A 14645-nucleotide genomic window follows, 5' to 3' on the forward strand; every position below is an offset into this window, starting at 1 on the left:
TTAGATGTATTTACTACCTCTGTATTACTGTTATGCTAGGGTTCCGTTAAGTCCAGGGTTGAAACTGAATTTATCATTTAAGAATCTGACATACACCTGAAACTGTATCTTTCTTTTGAAGAGCTTACAACTAATTGTGAACACTGTATTATACAGTGGTTTTTGTGTTTTGTGGATAGACTGGACAGTTGAGATACAACTTGCAAACATGTAGTTTTCATCTACCCTGTACCTTCTGCTACCATGGATCTATGGCATATGTCTCAATCTTTTTTTCTCTTTTTCTATCACTTCTCTGCTGCTTTTTCTGTTGTAGCTTTCTAATGCAGAATCTGTTCAGCTTTTCCAGGAAAAAAACACCATGGCATTTTATTTTGCATCAGTTTATATATTTTACTGTACAAAGCTTTGTTCCTCAGATTTTTTTTATGTCTGCATTTCTTTTTAATCTCTTTCCTGCTTTGTTTCTCTTGCTTCTTTTCCTTTCATTTTCCTTTCATCTGCGTGACCATGTAAGAACTGAGCAGATCATAGTGGTCTGACCAATGCTTCTCCTCCTCTGGCAAGAAAGCAGTGGGGAGGAACCATGGAACATTCCCCAAAAAGGATGTAGTTAATGATACACCCACATACAATGCAAGAATAGAATAAGGGAGGAGTAATGTAAGTATTACTTTTGGGATGGTGCACCTAAAATACTGTCTCTTTCTTCTACATTCAGAACTAATATGTTAGGTTTATCATGCCAATTCACATCTCCTTAAAATATTGTTATTTGACACCATTTATAACCAAAACATTTTTATTTGGTTGTATGCTTTTTCCTGCAATCTTATTTTTAGGCAATCTCAGCAATGTGTTTGTATGTCCCTTTCCTTGTATTGAGATTTAGGTAGTCTTCCTTGTGTAAATAAAAAGTGATCCAGACAACTGTTTTGTAATATATGCAAGTCCCAATGAAATCACAAGAGACATTAAGTTTTTGCTGAAAAAAATATTAAAAATATTTAAGCGTGACACTTGCTTGTTTAAACTTTATAGCGTTAAAATATTCTATGTAATATTAACATGAAGTTACTTTTCTTCTGATTGCTTTCTAGCTACTGTCACAGATTGAGAAGCTTAAGTCATCAGTGAGAGAAGACCTGAATAAAAATAACACCTTTTACAAGAGGAGGATAGAAGAATTGGGGCAGAGGCTTCAGGAACAGAATGATCTGATTATTACTCAGAAGAAGCAGGTCTGTTTTGTGAAGCACTCTATGTACTAGCATTTGGTCTTTGATACATCTCTGGCTGCATATTTAATATTCCCAATTTGTAATAGTATTGCTGTAGTATTTTGGTTACACTTTGGAAATTATGTTGATAAATAAAAATCCATCTGGAAAAGAGATATGGGAATGTAAACCAGGAATTAAAACACAATTTAAAAGGAAAGGCTTAATAAACCAAATATTTTTAATAAGTTCAACACAAAGTTAAAAGATTACTAGGTCACAGTCACCAAAGACCTCTACAGATGAAAAATTTCTGATGGTGAAGAGGATTTAATCTGCCACAGAATAATCATAATGAGATTTAGTGTTTGAAATCTGAAAGTACGTGAATTCTCACATTAAAAATAAAGTATCATATTTATCACTGTGAGAATAATTAATTACTGTATGAAATTTAACAAGAGCAAGTGCCAGATTCTCCACCTGCGACAGGGTAGTCCTGACCGTTCGTACAAACTGGGGGACGAGAGGCTGGAGAGCAGCCCTGCAGAAAAAGATCTGGGGGTCTGGGTTGATGGCAAGTTGAATGTGAGTCAACATTGTGCCCTGGCAGCCAAAAGGACCAACTGTGTCCTGGGGTGCATCAAGCGCAGCATCTCTGACCAGTCGAGGGAGGTGATTGTCCCACTCTACACCGCACTGGTGTGGCCCCACCTTCAGTACTGTGTGCAGTTTTAGGCACCTCAGTAGAGGATATCAAACTATTAGAGTGTGTCCGGAGGAGGGTGACCGAGATGATGAAAACCCTCAAGGGAAAGACTTAGGAGAAGTGGCTGAGGGCACTTGGTTTGTTCAGCTTGGAGAAGAGAAGGCTGAGGGGTGACCTCGTTGCTGAGGGGTGACCTCATCTCAGTCTACAACTTCCTCAAGGGGGGCAGTGAGGGGGGAGGTGGTGGTCTCCTCTGGTGACCAGTGATAGGACACAAGGAAATCGAATGACACTGCATCAGGGGAGGTTCAGATTGGACATTAGGAAAAGGTTCTTCATTGAGCAGGTGGTTGGTCACTGGCACAGGCTCCCCAGGGAAGCGGTCACAGCACCAAGCCTGGCAGAGTTCAGGGAGCATCTGGCCAGTGCTCTTAGTCATATGGTTTAGTTTTAGGTAGTCCTGCGAGAAGCCAGGAGTTGGACTCAATGATCCTCGTGGTCCCTTCCAACTTGAGATAGTCTATGATTCTATGAAATTACTTGTTTAGAAATGAATTGTTTTTTCTTAAAAATATGCTTTTGTTCAAACATAACTATTGATTTTTTTGAGGCGGTTGGTGGATGGAGATCTGGGTGTTGTGGAGTTTAGACTATGGGACGATTATGTGGTCCTTACAACCTATTCCTTTATTAGATGATGTGTTCTTTACAAATCAACATCTGATTTTACACTTTTTTTCTTGAGATTAATGTTAAACCTATGCTTAAGTGCTTAAAGAATTAGAGAGACAAATAATAGCTTTTACATCTCCACCTTTACAAATTTGATAGCTGGAGCAATAGAGGACTTAATCCTAGACCAATTTCTTGCAGTAAAGTGACCTTTTTAAAGCAGAACAGTATGACCACAGATGTAAAATAGGTTTGGGGGGATCTTAGTTTGGTGTCTATAGAATAAGTTGTGAAGACCTGCATTCTCAATCCCTTGAAATTGGAAGGGCTTGAGAAATAGCTAATACTTTTGTAGAATTCAAACTGAATGGACAATGAATTGAGGCACTACTGGCTGTATCCAAACTGATAAATGAAAGAGGACCAGGGTCCAGTATCTTGTGCCAGCTCCGGCTGACATTGACTGTGTGTCTGTATGGTTTGGGTTTAGCTTCTGTTTGGGGAATTGAGTGCAGACATTGTTTTAATGATATAGGAGTCCCAAGTTTCCTGTTTTCTTTAGATCAAATTACAGCCAGCTTGTTTCCTTTGTGCTCTCAGTTTTGTTCAGTGCATGTCTTGGGTGTCAAATAGACAAAACTGTAGAGCAGACAGGAGAACTGTTCATACATTTAAAATCCACGTGTAATTAAGCGTTTCCCTGGAGTGGAGCTAGACTTGCAAAGTTGAACATGAATTGCTGAAGCAGAAAGTATTGAGACTGTAAGTGCTGAAGTGGTCCATAAGCCTACTCTCATTTCACTTTACAGCTTGTAATAATGGGGTGTACAAAGCATGAATTCACATAAAACAACAAACAGAAATAAGTCTTCAGCATTCATTAAGCATGAATGAAATATATGTTAGGCAGTAGAATAGAATTCCACAAAAGTAGTGTTTTTCTCCCCAAATGACAAACAGTAATTTCTGTTATGGATTAGTACTGAAACTAGGTATTTTGTACTAAACATTAATTTCTAGATATTGATCATTTACATTTGTAACTATTTGTGTATCTCTCTTTTCTCTTTTAGATAAAAGAATTGTCCACAAGATCAGTTGCGAGCGTTAAACCATATGATGGTAAGTACAAACTGTAAGAAAAACCAAGTTTTGTTTCTAATTTCAGCAACCTGGCTGAAACAAGTGTTATGATTCATTAAAAATATAGACATCAACTTTGCTAACTAAATATTGAAATCAAATCAGTACTGACGATTTATCTGTGTTTCACAGGGTACCTACCTGTTTCCATGCTATGATTTGCAAAGATAATGTTTTGCAGCTGTAAGGACTTCTAACGTACAAAGTTGATTGCTTGAGTAGTGAAGAGATGTGACATATAGCAAGTCTATTTTATATTATGTAAACAACTTTTGGCTTTGCTTTATGAAGTGTAATTTTAATTGTTTTTTTCATGCTTGACTGTCCTTGGGCTGCAAAACTCACAAAAGGGAAAATACAAAATTGATGAATTTGTCAGTTAAGATACAGATGTTCAAAGAATTTTAAGAATTCTGATGTTTTTGTCTGTGCAATGCTTTAACATCTGAAGTCCATTACAAACAGCTAAACCTGATAATAGCGTTCTAGGATGCAGTCCTGCAACCACAAACACCCGTATAGTTGATGCTGCAGTTGCAGTGACTTGAAATAGATTTATTGCAATAGATGATGACAGCTGAATTAATTTTAATCCCAGTTTGGAAACCATCTTGCTCTATTAGCAAGACATTGGCTTGAGCTGAATCTAACAGCAGGGAGTAGGTTAGTTTGAGGAGAGCATAGTAATAGTGTGGCTGTATGGCTTTTCAACTGGAGCTGGGCATGTTCAGCCACACTGAAGCACAGACAAGTATGAGACCGTGGCACACAAGCGAATTTGCTCCTAGGCCCCAAGCTGATGTGAGGAATGTAGAATTGAAGTGATAATTCACTCCAAAGCTACACTCTATACACGATATAGATAAGGTTTGCACTAATTGAGATGGAGTGTGGATGCAGCAGATCCTCTTTGGGGAATACAAGCCTCAATCAGACTAGACTAAGTAGCTTTCGGCCAAGGCTTCTTCCCTGGGACGCAAAGGGACAGCATACAGATGTGGCCAAAGAGATGATCACATTCCAGCTCAGTGATGATTTAGTTACTAGTTTCTTTTCCTGATTCTAGAAGTATTAAAAATGTTAAGCATATATAGAGACATACTTTTATGTTGTGAAGGACCATTTTTTACTTTGTAAATGATTATTTAATTTTTTCCCCATTAAACCCCGAAATTATGTCATTTACAAATACGATTAAATATTGCTACATTTAAAAATCTGTATAAGTCTGTTAATATTTACTATAATAGATTTACATTATTTTTTATTTTTATGCTATTTTAGTGAACACTACTGTAGAGCATCTTGAAGAATCTAAACCAAGTCTACCAGTGATGCATGGTAAGTTTTTTTGATAGGTCCAGATCCAATACTTTCAAATCTAACATTCTGTCTTCTTAAATGTGTTGCTTGTCAAATCATAGCTGTAAGAGTAGTTATATTAAAAGAGCGAAATTTGAATTGCTTTGCTGTCTGTCAGTATTGAGAATTCCTGTCGTGTAAAGGTGCACTATTGAAAAGAAAAAATGAAACACAAAATAATTTGAGAATATTTCCTAGCATGTGTATAGTATTGAAACACTTTAAGGTAAATTAAACTAACTGAGGAAATAAAATTATGTTTTCTTATAGAAAATATGCTTGTTTGGTATATGCATAAGCTAGATAGGTATATGCATGTACTAGAATTTGTCTAGGGAAATGTGTGGAGATGTTTGTTTATAAGTCTTGAAATACTGTATTTTTCATGTAACTTCAAATGTCAAGGAGGAAAAATACAGAAGAAATAATCAAAACAGACAGTTGTCCCAGAGTATGTTCTTCCAGAGTATATCTGTCATTGCATATAGACATTATTTAGTTATTTTCACTTGTGGCATTGTGATATTGTTTAGAAGTAGGGGGAATGGATGAACCTCCGTTTACATTGGTTTGTACTTTGTGAAAATAGTTTTCTTTTTTTTTTCTCACTAGGCAAAGTAATAAAGAGTATTGTTACCATACCAATATTCTGTGATCAATTAATTCTTTATTTTCATTTTAAGTAGGAAAGTAATGAAAAATGAACTTTGAGCAAGTGAAATATTTAAATATTTAAAACGTTTATTAATTTGAATTATTTAATTATAATTAAATAATTATTTTTGTTATATTTCTCTTAGTTTTAAAACCTGTCAAAGGGAGACAAAATGGAATTTGTCTAAGAAAGATGTACAGAATTTTTCTTTTTCAACAAATTCAAAAAGTTCTGAAAAGATGTGGGGATAAGGGGTAGTATACAATAGAAGCTTTCAATAACTTGTTGAGGAATGAAAAACTGATGAGTATGAAGTGTTGTTGTGACAAGAATTATTAAAGGAAGGAAAATAGATTTTGTTTATTGTAACATTATTTGAATAACACAAAGATTTTGTTCTAATCTATGCAAGGTTAGTAGTTCATTGCTTGAAGCTTTTTAAGTGAAACTATATAGATGAAATGTTGTGTAGAGAAAAGTAATAATATATTAAGTATCAATTATTAGTAATAGTATTTTAAATAATCTAATTCTTTTTCATTCAAACGAGCTTCATTGCGCCATCACAGTAGTGCTGGTTCTGGCTAAGAGATCTCACAGCAAGTAGCTTGGCTATTGCCCTGAATTTAGGAAACAAGTTTTATGAAGAATATTGCTGCTAAGGGCTTACACACCAAGCTTGTCAAGCATTGCTTTCTTAGTGCATTTACTTTCATTTGTACTGAGGAAGAAAACAGTTCTATGAACATGAGTATTTTTTGTACTCTGACAATTTAAATCAGCTCATTCAGATCATTCCCAATTTCCTATTCTTCCAAATATGAAGTTTGTGACACGTTGTGAAACTTCTCAAGATAGAAAAGGCTGTTCCTGCCACTGATATACAAAAGTTTCACTATCAGTTTATTATGAAGCCTCAGAGAAAGTGTTTCCTTCAGATTCCTTTGCTGATGATTATTTTATTTATCTCTGCAGGTCTCTCTGTCTGTCCCCTTTCTTCCCTTCTGGATTTTTTTTAAACTTACCCTACCTAATTTCTGGATATAAAGGTTAGCAGAAGTTACAGTGTCTCTCTCAAAATTTTCAGGGCTCCTCAAGGGATTAACTTAAGTACTGAATTAAGACAACATGGCTGCTTTTTGTGTCATTATGAAAATGAAAGCGCTCACTGGTGACTTCTGTACACAAATTTATTTAGCACAGAGCATCTCTGAAATCACAAGAGCTGTAGTTTTCCTACCAAACAATTGCCTGCATATGGAATATCTTCCTCTTTTTTTTTTTTTTTTTTTCCTTGTTTGAAAGAAAATTAATTCTAGACAAGGCTCTTTAATGTGAACCTTAAATACACTTTTCAAAGTTGCTTGGAAGTTTTTGCATCCTAATATTTGTTCAGCACATCTTAAACCTGTGTTATGAAAAGATACCCAAATTACAAATGACATATTTTAGGTGTAAAGTAGTGGAATAACTCTTTTAGTCTGGTGCTTTTGTGTTAACGTTCCTGATTTCTTGTGAGAGCTAATAGTGTGCCTTGAATGCCATCCTGGCTGACCATTCTTCTGTGCATTTCTGAGCTAGCTGTAGGGTTTTGTGCAGATAAAACTTCAGTCTTATTTTCAAAGATTACTTCAGTCTCACAAAAAGGCAACAGATTAATTATGTTGTTTTTTTTTTTTAAATCATGTTCTAAAATCAGGCTTTGGCTCCTGTATTACTCATGAAATGTTGATACTTGTTCAATGTTTAATCTTTGTAAGGTCAATAATATTAGGTGGAATTGAAGGCAGTAGTTAAAAAGCAAAGACATTAATTAGATTGTCCATTAAAACCTATGTCCCAGTCTTCACACATGGTGTGGACTAAGGCCCAGCTATCATTAGGGACATAGCTGAAGCATCTGAGGAAAATTGAGTCAAAGTAGCCTTCCTATACAGTTAACAGAGGAAAGGGGCACCTTCAGAGTTTGGTTCAGCTGAACTAAGATCTGAATTGCTCTTTGAAGTTGCCTGTGTCTCTTCATTGACTGTAGAAGGAGTCTGAGATGACTAGGCTTCTAACTTAGAGGCCTCAGGTAAGTGTCAAAAATTTATCATATTTAAGAATATTGGTTTAAAGTTAATATTTATGCTGCTTATGCGCAGTGTATGGCTTCCTGTTGATTAGTTAGGAGAAAAATATATGAAGTATGTTGATTCAGAGATGATGGTCAAAATTGTAGGTATAAGTCTGGCAGCTCTTTGGATGTGAAATTTGAGTATAAATTAAATGAGTATATAATGACTATAGCGATGGTTTACATTGCAAGAAGTGCAGCAATTTACAGCAAATAAGTTTTACATTTTGTCCTGGGTTTTCACACTGCAAGTGCAAAGTACTTACTGTAGGTGATACTGCACTATAGATAATTGTAACACTTCTGTTCAGGCTGAAAGTTCTTTAGCATTTAATATTTCAGAGTAAATAGACAGGATTTCTTCTTTAAATGTTGGCCAGAAGACTGCTTTTCCAATAGTACTGTCAGAATATTGGGATTTTTTAAACTAGTTGATAAGAACAGACAAATAATATATGATATGCTTGAAATATACACAGCCTGAATTTTTCATTATTGTATTTTTCTATTCCACCTGCATAGAAATTGTCTTAAAATATTATTTAAAACAGATATCTCATGATTTGTCAAAGTATGCCAGGCACATAATTTTTCAGTAGTATCATTGTCCACTGGAGAATTTAAGGCAACCTGTACTTTTGATACATCTCATCTATGTTTCCACAAATATTAGCTGGCAGAAGAGAGATTCTGGAAGATGTGGCATGACAGACATCATCGTTCTGGTGATCATCTTAAGGTTGCTGGCCTTAATGATGGCTAATATTAATATGGCTTGATTTGGGCCAGTGAGAGATGAGTACGACCAGCCTGCATTGGCTGGTGTTGGAAGCTGCCATTTCATTAGGTTCAAGCCTGATGCTGACAGGAACCATTCTTCTGAGGCTAAAGATAGAGCTAGGTTTGGGACTGAGGCTGATGATATATCAGGAGGATGTGTCTAGAATTTGCCACTGGTCTAGGTATAGGATCTAGCAATAATACCATTTGCTTAAGGTCAGATGTGGGACTGTTGGGGAGGACCAGATGAATTAGGTTTGGAGCTGTGGTTCACGCCAGCAGAAGTTGTCAATTTATGGCAGGGTCTGCAAAGCGCTGGTATCACCCAGAGACATCTGGTTATTGCTGAGCCAATGTTTGGCAGGGATCACTGAGCTTGGGTTAGGGTTAGGATTAGGTTTAGACAGACGTCAATTGGAAAAAAGAGTTATGTTTGAGTTAAGAAGGATCAATTAAGCAAGGTGGCAGCAGCAAAGCCGGACTGATTAGGTTTAAGTATGAAGTTGAAATTTATCTCTATTTTGTAGCCAAGAAAGGGGTGGAGATGAGAGCCGGGGTTCAAATTGGGTCAACGAAAAGTATAATTGAGGTTGCATCTGAACTGCAAGACTGATGTAATCTCCAGTTCTACCAGTACCCTGGTAGTCCAAAGCAGGTGATCTGCTGGAGCACAACATGCCTCCTGCCTTGCTTCAGCCTCCTGGGATCCACTTCCAATAAGGCAAGGACACAGTTTGGGTGTTCAGCTGGAGTGGGGAGCTGAGAAGTGACCAGAGCAAGGAAGGTGGCAGTGTGTTTAGGTTCAACATTCAGGCTAGGATGAAAGCTAGGAGTAAGATCCTGGCCAACAAGGTCTGATGTTGAAGATGCTGATGTAGAGCAGTGTCCACTAGGGTCAGCTGAACTCGCTTTAGGGCTGACAGGGAGGTAACTGGCTCTACTAAAGTCAAAAGTTGTAGTGATTTCTTGTTTAAGGCTAACATTTGATTGTGGCTTGGTGAGATTTTGGGCAAAAAGGTCGGATGAACTTGAGGAAGTTACAGTAATTCAGAGTAGTTAGGATTTCAGTCTGCATCAGCAGCATTGTTTTAGATTTGAAGTTAGTAAAAACTGCTTTGTACAGATTTGAGGTCTAGTTGGGTAGTCAGACTTAAATGATTCCTAAAAATAAGCTTAGTAATATTTAAATGCTGCTGATTTCAAGGATGTATACTAAGGTAAGAGCTGAGAGGTCTGATCAGTTGGCTTGGAAGCAGCACATCTCTGGTAAACATAAGGAGAGGGCTCCTTAAGGGGGCTGATCTCCACATGTGTGTATAAACCAGAGGAGTGGTGAACCAAGTCGCTTTTTCTTACATTTGATTCCATTGATGTTTAATAAATATCTCTTAGAATGCGTGTACAATAAAGAGAAAGAAAAGACCTGCTTATGCTGGAGAAGTTGCTGTTCACAGCTGTTGCACTCCGCTGTGCCTTAGCTTTTGATCTCCTCTGTCATCATGCAGTGAACAGCAATATTACACGTAACAGTAATACATTTTGGTTTTGCTCCAATCAGTATTCTTTTACTGATTTTTAACTTCCTCTGTTTCTAGTATATTGAGGAAGAGAAGCATGTACCTTTATGCCTGATCAGCAGACTCTTTTCAGGTCTGAGTTCTGGGAACTGGGCTTTTCCTGTTAAATTAAGTTACTTGACAAGGGCTTGTGCAGAGATGAGTCAGCTCCTTTAAGCATATTGCATTTGAATAAAGTACAGGTAAAACAAGTATAGATTAAATCCAGTTACACAGCAACTGGCTTACTGTCTAGTAGGTCCAGCCAAGAAACTCAGAGGCCTCAATGCCCATGCAGCTAAATTAAATCCCCCCAGAACATGTCATCTGTGCTTCAGGCTCTGTCCTCCCAGAACAGGCTCACTGCAGGCTTTTGGGAATGATCCCAAACTGTGCCTGAGAATTGTTTTGGAGAATGTTAGTTGGTGCAGGGCAAGTGTGGCAGGAGCAATAGTGTGGAGGATCATGTTCCAGTGCCCAGGAATGCTCTGGCCACTGTTAAATTTTGCAGCCTTGGAGGCTGAAAGACCAGAAGCCTATTTGTCTGGGTTTGGCTTTTAAGTGTTTCCATAAAATTTATTGGCATTTGCATCTTGTTAGCATCTTTTGATGGTGTAAGAAGCATTTTTTTAGAGTTTATTTAGTACAAGTTATATGGGAGCAAACCTTAAATCTGGTAACCTGTTTGGAAAAGCAGGTGAGAGGCTAAATATAACCTCAAGTATGGAAAGCATGGAGAGAGCAGCTACCGTACACAAGCATTTACACCACCAGTTTTAGTCCCCTTCACGTGGGGAATATTGGAGATGTGACAGTAAGTGTCACTTTGCTCCAAGTGCTCATTTCATTGTGATTACCCATCACAGTGCATCCATGTGTGTACCCCAATTGTATGAGAAGTGCTGAAGAGCAGGCACCTTTACTGCAGCATCACTTTCTCCTCTTCTACCCATACAGTGTAACAACCATTTCTAGTGCCAAAGGTTTCTTGTGAAGGCTGGAGCAAACATATGTTGGCCCAAAATGTTGGCCAGTAAATTGTTTTCTCCTATATTGCCAGTAGTTGAATGCTGAAAGTATAGTTTGTGCATCTCTGTTATCATAAAACCTAGAAGAAATTCAAGTTCTAGTTTTCACTAAAATAAATTAATTTTAGGAATTAATTTAGGAAGGTGAATATTAACATTTTAAAAACCTGAATTTTTATTAGTCTACATATAAGCATGTTCATGCATCTCTTATATCTGAAGTCTATGAAATTGTAAATAAACTCTGGCTCCATTTATATAAAGCAGATTGTACCTGACAGCCTATGGAATGATAATTTCAATGTGTTTAGGAAGCTGTTTTTAGCAGAGGACATTTCAAGATTTCTTTAAAACGTGATAATACTGAATCTCATTATATTGGAGTGACTGAAGATTTTTAAATTAGTTTTATTGGAAATTATCATATATATATATATAAAAAATTTTTTTCTATGTTTTGCACATATGGACTCAGTACTTAATAGTTCTCCAGAACAATGAGTTAACATTTTTTCCATATATTTTTGAGGATTTCTATGTCTGTCCATTTCACTTGCCTTTTGTAAACTTTTAGCATCAAATTGCGCATAAACTATTTTAAAATGAATTTTAAAATTAAAATGCTTCTTATGAGAAATGAATGACAATATTCATTTACTTAATCCTAGGTGGCCTTGTCGCTGTAGATGCCTAAAAGCATCCCACCTGGCCTCAGGGTGCCATTCCAGAAGGGCACGGGTTTTTCTATAGTTGTGTGGGCAACTAAATTGCTTCTGGGGGGACTATTGTATTGGGGTCTCCTCTACAAAAATGTACCACCAGGGCAGTGAAGAGTCACAGTGCATTGGGTTTGTGATTAAGCAGGTTGTCAGCAATCAGGAAAATTGACATCAGTGTATTTTTTTTTGCTTAACTTTCCTACTCTGGACCTTGACCTTCTTCTGTCCTGTTTGTCTGGTGTTCCTGTTCTTCCTGGTTATTAGAGCAGGCACCCTTGGTGCATATGCTGGAGCCCATAGAGGAGCTTTCAGAAGAGGAGAAAGGTAATGGTTGATTCAGCTCAAAATATAGAGGCATGTGTTTCTTGAAAATAAAAAGTAAATGTAATTTGATACCTACAATATTTTTCATTGTATTTCAGTATGCTTATGTGATTTGGGTGGGAACATTCCTTGTTTGCGTCAGTCTCCTGTTTGCTATTGATCCTTGCAAATATTATGATTTCCTTATCCAAGTTCAATGTTTTTATGAAAATCTGGCTGACTCTTTAAAGCAGGCATATTCCATACATCTCAAGGCACTTGAGCTAAACAGAGCAGAAATGTTTGATGGGGAATAGCCCCTTACTAGGAAATTTTTGGGGCTGATGCAATGTGTGATTACTTCTTTTTCAAACACAGCGTAAGCGGATAAAGAGTTCAGATAGAAGGAGGAAGTTGGTGGTGGAGGTTGAAGCTGCCTACTTTCATAAATGCACCAAAGATACTTTTGCAAGTAATCTAAGTTACACCTACCTCTAAGCAGCCACAGCTCTAGCCAGGGTTGTGCAATTCTGAATGAAATTACGTAGCCCAGTGTTGGCAGCTGTTCTTCTGCTTCATCTGAGGATAACTTGGAGAAGGCCAGTTTTTCAGTGACAGAACAGAAAGCATTGTCTCATCCTGCATAGCATTCTTCTCCTGAAGAAGGCAAACAGTACTTCAGATGAAACACCAAATAGTTGAATAGCATAATAATCTCTTCTGTCTGCAAAAATCAAAATCAGTCTTGAACCTTATAGCCAATGAGTTTAAATTTTGAAGGAATTATGCTGTTTTGGAAAAAAAAAAAAAATGTTGTTCAAATACGTCTGTGTGTAAGTGAGAGGTTTCCCCAGGGAAAATCCAGTGACTGAACAATCTGAAATAAAGACGGCTTGCATTTTTGCCGTTCTTTCTGCTATTTCTCTTGCTTGCCATCTTCTCTCTTGATGGATTGTCTTTGATTCTTCTGCTGTGCCTAAAGGCATGGCCTGCAGTGGAAAGGAGAGAAAGAAAGAATGCAGTCTGAAAAGATAGACCAAGATTTTTGTGTTTTCGGTGACAGCCATTTGTAAGGGAGAGTGTGAAAATTCTTGACTTGGCACATTATTTCATAGGATTATGTAGGAGCTGAGACAGTGGACCAGACTTAAGGTCCCTTGTCTCTGAAGTTGCTAAATCTAGTATTTAGAGGTTTTTTTTAAAAAAACAAAAAGGAATAAGAAAACAGTTCCTTAAATACTTGGCTTCAGCAAAGAGGATTTGGCTTGAGTTAATTAGCAAGAATTAGTATTTTAATTAATTAGAATAATGCTGGATAGTCTTGTTACCCATATTAGTATGTAGTAATCAAGAATTTTAAAATTATTTTAGATCTATTTTATTGTAAGGATTAACATCTGAAAGGGGCAGGGTTTTCAGAAGGCTCCTTGGAGCCTTCCACTTTAAATTGTCTCATGTCTGGCTTTCTGGGAGGGTTTCATACTGTATAATACACCTTTTCCTGACTAGAGATAGTCTGATAGCCCTATGTTTCCTCACTGACCGGTAGTTTGCCTCTTTTTAGGACTCAGTTCTCCAGCCAAATCACTTTTAATCCCACCTCGGTCAGGGACTGAGTTGTCCACACAGTTCCCAAAGCCAGGGAAGATTTCAGCCAGATTATGTCTTCAACACAGGTCTATTAATACAGTAGCTGGACTCTTTTTCAGTTTTCATGATGTATAGTTCTTTCAAGGATCTATTGGAAGCCACTTCCTCAAAACAACTTAAATATCATTTGTGTATCTTGAGGTTTCTTTGGGTCCTCTTCAGGGTGCTTATCTTTCCCTTAAAGAAAAATGAGAAGTAAATGGAGCTGCTTTTTAAGCAATCATTGATTAAAAATAGAAGTGGCACGTCTGTTTTGAAAGAAAATACTTGAAAGTCACAATATGGAATTAATCCTTCAATTATGTCCTTGTCTGTGGGCTGCCAAATGACTCTGCTGCCCTGTAAGGCATACCGGAAAGAGACAAAGTCCTGCCCAAGATTTACCTTTTATTCCAGGGGGCAAAGTTGGGAGTGTGGTTTACAGCATGCTTTCCTGTGATGTTGCATACCCTTCTATGTAAGCTTTGCCAGCTTTGCTGACCACTGGCAGACAGAAGCAGCTACCGTGGTGCCACAGATTATTGGTTCACTTGGTATAAGTGTCATTCAGTAAAATTTTGTCTTGCCAGAGACACTTTATAGGCAGGTTCCAGATGGGTGTTTTGCTTCTTTACTCCCCTGTATGACCCTATAATACTTTGGCCTAACTTAAATGTCAGTCTTTAAGTTAGATGGAAGAATCTGTCTAGATGATTCTTTTTCTTGCATAAGAGTTCATGTAATTACTGACAC

The 14645-nt window shown here is 37.2% G+C and overlaps 1 protein-coding gene across 2 annotated transcripts in view; it reads left to right on the forward strand.

Annotated features, from left to right (window-relative positions):
• DZIP1 (DAZ interacting zinc finger protein 1) overlaps nucleotides 1–14645 on the forward strand; it is a 42264-nt gene that overhangs the window by 16472 nt on the left and 11147 nt on the right. Inside the window, exons 9-12 of one of the 2 annotated variants that reach the window (XM_074859413.1) lie at nucleotides 1101–1241; nucleotides 3675–3723; nucleotides 5029–5085; nucleotides 12225–12284. In XM_074859413.1, coding sequence (XP_074715514.1) covers nucleotides 1101–1241; nucleotides 3675–3723; nucleotides 5029–5085; nucleotides 12225–12284 — 307 coding nt within the window. The remainder of the gene's footprint in view (nucleotides 1–1100; nucleotides 1242–3674; nucleotides 3724–5028; nucleotides 5086–12224; nucleotides 12285–14645) is intronic. The other variant, XM_074859414.1, reaches the window with a different exon arrangement.

The sequence above is a fragment of the Strix uralensis genome, chromosome 2, assembly GCF_047716275.1.
Source record: "Strix uralensis isolate ZFMK-TIS-50842 chromosome 2, bStrUra1, whole genome shotgun sequence".
NCBI classification, from domain to species: domain Eukaryota; kingdom Metazoa; phylum Chordata; class Aves; order Strigiformes; family Strigidae; genus Strix; species Strix uralensis.